At 42.0% G+C, this 9,043-nt stretch overlaps 1 protein-coding gene across 2 annotated transcripts in view; it reads left to right on the forward strand.

The window, feature by feature from the left end:
• Window positions 1–2,492: 2,492 nt before the first annotated feature.
• The window catches only part of KCND3 (potassium voltage-gated channel subfamily D member 3), a 201,059-nt gene continuing 194,508 nt past the window's right edge, over window positions 2,493–9,043 (forward strand). For both annotated transcript variants that reach the window (XM_067558806.1, XM_067558807.1), the window contains exon 1: window positions 2,493–3,601. In XM_067558806.1, the coding sequence (XP_067414907.1) occupies window positions 2,493–3,601 (1,109 nt within the window). The remainder of the gene's footprint in view (window positions 3,602–9,043) is intronic.

The raw sequence follows: 9,043 nt of genomic DNA on the forward strand, positions 1-9,043 counted from the left end.
TGTTAACATCTGTAAGCCCTTAATGAGTTATCCTTGTGGCCTTATCTATTTAAGCATTTATAATGGTACTTTTGGCAGCAACAGGAGGGGTGCTGGAACTCACATCCAGGGAGCTATAATGTTTGTGTGAGGTTTGTGAGGAGATTCTCCACTGGTATTTTGAGAGACACTCCGCATCCCAAGTACTGTTACTGCAAAAATCCAGGGGTATTCCATATATTTCCAGCCAGTCCCAGGAGGCTGACCCCCATGTCAATAAGACCTTTTCTAGTTAAAATAATGCACAGAAGGGGGTCTGTACTACATGGGGGTTAGGTAATGGGCTATGTAGTCTAGATCTCTTGGTTGCTTGCCCACATTTAATCCACTTGGGTAATGACTGAAGTTGTTACCATGCAGTAGCATTTTGCTAGCTTAGAAATGTTTTGGTGGCCTCACTTTAGTTTTAGTCTCCCATCACAAAATCCACCATTGCAATTGATGGAAAGTGGCAGTTTTGTTGGAGGGGTCTATCTAGACCTTAGAGGTTGTCTCTTTTGCTGTGGAGGGAGGTACAGTTCTGAAGCAATACGGAGGAAGGTTATGCTATTGTGCTGTACCTGTGTCAGTCCATCACCTTTCTACAGGACTGAATTCACTTTTTAGAAGAAGGAAGCAAAATACTGCACCGTAATGCTGAATAACAGTGCATAATAAAATATTGTGGGATATGTGATCTTGTGCCAGTACTGTACTGACAACGTCCTTCTGTGAGCTCATCACTATGGTTTATTGTACACATCCTAATTATCAAACTTCATACTGCACTAGTAAGATGCTCGCCCTAGGGATTTCAATTGTCCTTTCGTTAACAAAATTATACAGCAAGATGCTTTGTATTGAAATGATGGATGTGAATGCTTCCTACACAAGAAAAGCATCATTCTGTGACCAATTTGGGCAGTGGTTTCACCACAGATTGAGTCTATTTTTCATTCAGTATTTTGATGACCTGTTGAAATCAATAATGCCATAGCCCAGTAATGGGAATGGTACTATTCATAGAATTAAGATACTTCGTAGTAGAATTACATAGAACACTACTATTTACATCCAATAATAGAGCTTCCAGGACTTACCTTCGTGGCCACTGAAGTCAACGAGGGTCTTTCTGTTGACTTAATGGACTTTGGCTAGGTCCCCTCGTGCTTCTTCTAGTATAATGACACCTTTCCCCAAACGTTTGCATGGTAATGTGAAAACCACTAAGGAAGGGAAAGCATATACAAATGAGAATGAAGGTTAAAAATAAAGTGAAAGGCCTGACTCCAGAAAGGAACAAGGAAATTCAGGGCTAGATTCGAAGCTGTTATCAATCAGTGTAGCTGCATTGACTGCAGCAGAGCGATGCCAATTTACACCAGCAGAGGATGTCACAGGTTGGGATATTTTTCCTCCATTAGATGGGCTCAAATAATGGCAATTGCAGCAAATGTACTCCACCCTTTGGTTAAGAGACTTTTGCCTTTGCTAGATAGACAACAATTAAGGTAACATTCTGGTAAAAGAAAGATGACAAGGTTGTGGGTGGATGCTTCATCCATTTTGCTCTTCTCTTCCTTGATCAGACACAGTTAGAAGTTTAACCCTTAGTGGGCTCCTTTTTACTCTCTCTCTCTCCCCCCAGACTACTGCAGCTCAGAAATTCTGAACAATGCCCCAATGTGCTGAAGAGTTTGAATTTTCCTCTTGCTCACTGAAGTAGTGTAATATTTCACTAAAATAAAACCTGTCTCAAGCAACCACCCATGGGACCAGAAACAATCTGTAGCCTCGCACAGGTTTCTAACTAAAGGTTGAACAAAATTGGACTGCAAACAGTGGAAAATTTTAATGTGTTTTTTGAGATGAGGGTTACCAACCGGCATAGTCCTTAGCACAAGTTTCACTGTAGTTTGAGGGGTGTTTATGTATTTATTATTGTTTACTGGAAGTCGAACTTGGTCTAGTTAGTCTTTAGTTATCAGTAATTCCACTAGGTGAACTCTCAGCATTTTTCATCAGAGTTCCCAATTCTTTCTTGACAGCTGTAGTCAGAGTGATGAACGTATAATACTTACACCTGTGGAATCATGAATTACTCTTGTTTGTAAGGAAGCACATATAAATTAGTGTGTTTATGCTACTTTTAAATACTTTTAATGAGGAATAATTTGCTATTCAAAATTTCAATCTATAATAATGCCATAACCTTCCCACTTTGATGATCATGTGCATTTTTAACGATTATTCTTCTAACTGCCAACTGCAAAAGTAAGATTACTTGCTCAGTTGTCGTAAGCTTCCACGGATGTACTCATCCAAGTTGTTTTAATGGTAACGATGGCAAAGCATCTCCCTTTGACTTGTTGCTGTTTTTATTTTATTATATTTTTAGATGGAACTGATCTGACTCCAAACTCATTTTAGAAGCAGCGGAACTGTCTTCTCCCGTCCCGAGGCCTGGAGTCATCATGGCAGCAGGTGTAGCAGCATGGTTGCCCTTTGCCAGGGCAGCTGCCATCGGATGGATGCCAGTGGCCAACTGCCCTATGCCATTGGCCCCGACAGACAAAAACAAGAGGCAGGATGAGCTGATCATTCTGAATGTGAGTGGGAGGCGCTTCCAGACCTGGAGGACTACACTGGAGAGGTACCCGGACACTCTCTTGGGCAGCACTGAGAAGGAATTCTTCTTCAATGAAGACACCAAGGAATACTTTTTCGACCGGGACCCTGAAGTCTTTAGGTGCATCTTAAACTTTTACAGAACTGGCAAGCTGCATTACCCAAGGTATGAGTGCATCTCTGCCTATGATGAGGAGCTCGCCTTTTATGGGATCCTACCTGAAATCATTGGGGACTGCTGCTACGAAGAGTACAAAGACAGAAAGCGGGAAAATGCTGAGCGGCTGATGGATGACAGTGACTCGGAGAACAAACAAGAAGGGTCCATGCCATCTTTGAGCCTCCGGCAGACGATGTGGCGAGCCTTCGAAAACCCCCACACCAGCACCTTAGCCTTAGTGTTTTATTACGTCACTGGCTTCTTTATTGCGGTCTCAGTGATCACTAACGTGGTGGAAACCGTTCCATGCGGCACGGTGCCTGGCAACAAGGAGCTTCCATGTGGGGAGAGGTACGCGGTGGCTTTCTTCTGCTTGGACACAGCTTGCGTTATGATTTTCACTGTCGAGTACCTTTTGAGGCTTTTTGCAGCCCCGAGTCGCTACAGGTTCATGAGGAGCGTGATGAGCATCATCGATGTGGTGGCCATCATGCCCTACTATATTGGCTTGGTGATGACGAACAACGAGGACGTCAGTGGAGCCTTTGTGACACTAAGGGTTTTCAGGGTTTTCAGGATTTTCAAGTTCTCCCGCCATTCCCAAGGCTTAAGAATCTTGGGCTACACTCTGAAGAGCTGTGCCTCAGAGCTTGGCTTTCTTCTCTTTTCCCTCACTATGGCAATCATCATCTTTGCTACGGTGATGTTTTATGCCGAGAAAGGGTCTTCAGCCAGCAAATTCACCAGCATCCCAGCTTCTTTTTGGTACACTATTGTAACCATGACAACCCTTGGGTAAGTGTTGCATTTTCTTTTACCAGTCAATAGGCAAAAACTCATGCTGCTTGTTGGAGTTTGGTTACTTTGTGAGGTTAAGTATTGGGTTTTTTGGTTTTTTTTTGGTATTTGTTCCAGGAGCTTGGGGGTGGGGGAGCTATTATGGACCTGATTCTCCTCTACCAGGCACCTCCTGTCAGCATTTATGCCGGTGCAAAGTGGTTGCAAAACTTCTACCCACGTTGCAAATACTTTGCAGAGATGAGTGCACAAGCAGCCAGGCTGGGAGAATCAGGCCCTGATATTATGGGCGGGTAGCTTTTCTCACCTACACTGCATTCGCTATGCAGAGGTGTATGTAGTAACACAAGGTGCAAAGCAGTTGAGAACCCGGGGCCTATATTTTTCTTCGGACACTTATTTAACCAACCTGTAGGTTATACTCAAAATTATTGGAATTTATTGTGTCTCTTTTTGCAGCATCAGTATTTACTATAAATTATCCGACAGCCTGCCACATGGGCATTACAGGTTTGCTAATTCAAGCAGGGATTGTGGATAATCACCCAATGGAAGGTGTTCAGTGATCTACAGGGTATGGTTTACTTGTTGTTAACCAAAAAGGAAATGGCCCTCTTTGCTGTTCCTACTTGTGAGTTTAAAAATCATAAAAATATGCTGTAGCAGTTACAATATGATCTGAAAGATCATACGGAGAGGTGCAAATATGATGATATAATGACAAGCAGGGGAAATATAGCCTGGAGAACTCTTCCTCTTCTTATATTTAATTTCTCTCCTGTTGATATTACAGCTGTTTCTGCTACGGTTATAGATTTATGTGTTTGTTGCTCAGAACTGAAACCTTCATAAGGGAAATGAAGAATAGCCAAATCCTCACTCTGACCGGATTATACCAAATAAAATAAGCTTTGTAGGCTGCTGCTTCAAGGGGCTATAGCTGCATAAACTAAAGCACTCTTCTTTTTGTAATTCACAGTCATATGCTAAGTTTACATGTACTTAGTAAGATGCTTCCTACTAAAGAATTCACAGAATTTTTATATTTGGCCTTAGAGAATTCTCTTTTATGAACTGGTGGCCAGATTCCCCACTGAACTGCTTTCGCTTTCAAACACTTCCCTATGCCTCTTGTGTATGAACAAACAAACAAACAGTAGCACTTTTAAATCATTAAGATTATAACTCACCTGTCAGGAAGGCACGGAGCATGAGCATGTGACAATTGTAAATGCTGGATTTCTTTGCAGAGTAAAGAATGGAAAACATGTCTGCAGATAAAATGATGCCATAGGAATAAAAGTAGACTCCCCCCCCCACCCCTTTCTGGAGTCAATGGGTATGTCTACACTGCATTGTGGTGCGACTGCAACTCGTGTAGCTATACCCCAGCTGGCTTTAATCTCATTACCTCAGGTACTCCAGCAGTGAAGTCAGGGCTGCATGGGCTTTGCTGAGGGCTATACAATCCACCCTGAACTCAGCGTAATTGCTCATACAGCTAGCCTGTGCAGATGTCTGTGCTGCCACAGCTTCACCACTCTTCACAAGCTACCTAGAGTGAAGTAAGCTGGTGTATGTCTACACAAATTGCAGTCATACCCTCGGGCCAAAATTTCAAACTTGGGTGACAAAAGTTAAGTATGGATTCAGGAGCCGAGGCATCTAAGTAAAAGTGGCCTGATTTTCAGAGGTTCTGAGCATCTTTCTCCCATCGATTTCAATGGGATACATGACCAATTTACATACCTAAATATAGATTTAGGAGCTTAACTTTCAGCTCCCACTTTTTAAATGATGGCCTTTTATATTCTATTAGCTAGAATTTCTTACACTGTGCTCTTCACTATAGCATCTGAGTGCCTTCTAGTAGTGCATTAAGCAAGATGACTAGTATCGGTCATGTATTTTTTTCTCTCACCTTGTTCCCAAGAGAATTACATGCAGTGGGGTGTTTTGGAATTTTTAAAGTTATACACAAACACCACTGTGTGTTTGGTTATGTTAGGAAAGGCAAAGTCAAAGCAATGCAGACTATTTGGCAACTAAAACTACTTTATGATAAAATTTAAATATAACGCTTCATAGTACAATTAGTTCTTTGTTCGACTGAATGAAATGGCCTCTTGCATGTAGCACCTTTTCTTTCTGCATATAATGATAGTCAAAACAGACTGTTTCTGAGTACTTTAAAGTGTTCTCAGTCTATGGTAATCATAGAAATTATAGCTGAATGAGTGCTTTAAACTGGCAGACAAGAATAAAAAAAATTACAGACATTGAAATGGGGCTTAGTTTTAGCCAGAAAGCGATCTATTTAAGCAACAGGGGCTGTCTGTAAAATACTACCAAAGAGATAAACCATAAACTTTTCTAATATTGTTTTTTTGTGTGGATTTGAATTGAAATAGTTTGTGCTAGGAAAAAATATATTAACTAGATGACTGTGATCTCAGTTTTTAAAGACGCGTGTCATACCTTATAAGATCAAAACACTAGATGAAATGAAAGAAACTTGTGCTCTTTCACCCGATCTATCATCTTGTTTACAAGATGATTGTAACTTTGGTCTCTAAGATCCAACAACCTCTGTTGCTGTACACTTACTTGCTTGAGTCTTGTGCCAGAGAGAAGAGAGTTGTTACTGTGAGCTATGCAAGCAGCAACTCTCACCTGAGACATGCACTGCAGAACTCCTTCTTCTGGACCAACTTCAGGAAGGCACCTTTGTAGCTCACTTAGGGGAAGTGGCTCTTTAGGGCACTGTTCACGTCTCAGCTGTGGTGAGTTGCAGGATTCATACACAGCAAAGCCAGGAATGGGACAAGGCACCTTGGCCACGTCAGCTCCACTTTCTGGCCAGTGGATGGCAGGCACAACAATTGCAAGTTGGCTGTGAATATTACACACGCACACGAAGGACAGTTAGAAATGAATATTTTGGTTTCAGCTCATTTCCATCTTCCACACTGAAACCTTGACTGAAGTTATGCATCACTGCTCCCGCTCTTCTGTGGAAAGCGGAAGGGAGCACCAGCTCCTCTCTGTGGCTTGTGGTACAGTGTTGCCCCACAGTTCCCCCTTGGCTTTGGCTGCTGTAATGAGGGCCCTCCTGGTTTCAGTCTACTTTAACCACTGGAAATAGTTCTGCTGGCACTTCATAAATGTGACCCTCAGATTGCTGCAATTTTGGCATAACATTGTATAGTTATACAATGCTCCCTTGCAGAAAAAGCCAAATCAAACATCTCAGATGTAGAACCCCAAGTTAGGTACCTACATTCATTCAGAAGCCAAGTATGCAAATCTTATCCATATTTTCTGAACTGCGACTGTGCACCAATGAGAGGCTGGGACAGAACTTCCTTAGCTTATTTATAAGTGGCCAGTGTGCTAAATTCTAATAGCAAAGGTTTTTACGCTTTCTGAAAGCTACAGTAGTGCTGATTTTTGAGGAGGAGCAGAATAACCTCGTTTTAAGTTATGAAATAAATGCTATTGATTGAGGTTGAATGATGTTGAGAATGTGCATTCCATACAGCGTGAAGGCTGTTCTAAGTTGCTTCTGGCTTCTAAAGTCATTCCAATAGCTGTGGATTGTAGAGGTGTGGGGGAACCTAGACATGTCCCTGCATTGTCCTTAGAGAGGGGGCTCTATTCCACTTGAGGGTCTATCTACAGTGAGGTGATCATCTGGTAGATTTAAGACAGCTTGTATCGGAGAAAAGGCAGAAAGATGCCTAAAGCACCCAAAGATCTGAGACAGGGGTTATTGGTTTGAGTTCTTGCAATTAAAAAATGATTAGACAAGGATTTTTAAGGCATTTCAGGGAGAGACATGGAGAAATTGCAAATAGAAAATAAGAACAAAGCAGCAATTTATTTTTTGATTTCCTGCCTCAGACTCCCCCATTGCCTCAGCTCAGCTATGCAAGGGCTCTCTGAGGATTCTTCTTTCCCAGATGCACTGGAGTTAGGAGTCATTTGGCTCTGGTGGGAATGAACTTGTTACTAATTAGTGTATTTGCAGTTCCCTACCTGACTGTGGCCAAAAATTCCTGTCAAAATATCTAGCGTCTGGCATGATGTGCCAGCATTTTGCCCTTGCCTCTGAACAATGCTCAGAGCTTTTATAAACATTTTTATATTATTTACTCAGTTGCATTTAAAATTCTAGTAAGCATTTAAAATAGGTTCAGACCAGAAAAATGTGTTTTAAAAAAGAATTAGCAAAGAGAACTCTTTTGCACATTGGCGCATTTAATCCAGTTAATTGAGTAATTTCCCCATCTTCAAAATTCATTGTTAACGGATTGGTTTGTAAAATGAATTTGAAATACATCGGATAACTTTCCTCATGTTAGCAAAGCATTCAATTCTAAGCTCACTGTAAATGAATAAGAAGGTTTCAAACCAACCGAACCAGGATTTGGAAAGCATTAACATATGTTCCAATTGACTAGCATTAATACCAAAGAAGAAAGCTAGACCAGTTCCTCAGCTGATGTAAATCAAAGGAGCTCCATTGAAGCCAAGGAAGTTATGCTGATTTACACCAGCTAGTACCTAGCACCTCCTTTTAGCCCTTTATGAAGCCCTGGATAATGAATAGAGGTGGTCCAATTTTTTAAACGAGCCTTTCCCCAACCTCTATCCATATAATGGCCATTAAATTTCGCAGGCTTGATTCTCTTCTCTCTCACACCACTTTTATGCTGGTGTGACTCCATTGTCTTCAACAGAGTGATAATGATGTGCCCCCGCACCCCAAAATAAGTTAAAATGTGTAACTTTCTAATTTCCTGGCTGCTGCTGCTGAATGCTTCCTGTGCTCGATACCCACCATGGAGCTGAACTCACAGGGTGTAAAGGCAGAAGAGACCAACAGCTCATCTAATTTGGCCCCCTGCCCATCACAGACCACCAACACCACCTGCACACCATGCAACACCACAGCACTCAGGAGACTGAACTATTGTGCACCGAACCATGGGCATCGAATAGAGGGGACCAACATGCACTAATGGCCGCAGCTCCTAGAGAGACAAGGAATTGATTTAGTGAAATATACCTTGGATGAACCTAGCCAATGACTTGCACGGCATACTGCAGAAGGTGAACCATCTCCCACACCCACAACGTCCCTGCCAATATGACCTAGGGGAAAATTCCTTCCTGACCCAACTATAGCGATCAGTTGGGCTCTGAGCAGGTGAGCAAGTCCCACCAGCCAAGTACCCGAGACAGAATTCTTAGTGCCTAGAAAATTCTTAGACAGAGCCCTGGCCTGTCCCGTATCCCATTTCCAGGTGTGGCCATCTTGCATGCTTCAGAAGAAGGAGATAAAAAAAATGATTACATTGGTAAAAAAAAATCCCTTCCTGAACCCTGTTGAAGTTGTCTTACAACTAATTAGGTTGTTGCCTCCATAACTCCTGT

Source organism: Emydura macquarii, unplaced genomic scaffold (genome assembly GCF_026122565.2).
Source record: "Emydura macquarii macquarii isolate MOO-44397 ecotype Brisbane River unplaced genomic scaffold, CSIRO-AGI_Emac_v2 contig_2184, whole genome shotgun sequence".
NCBI lineage: Eukaryota > Metazoa > Chordata > Testudines > Chelidae > Emydura > Emydura macquarii.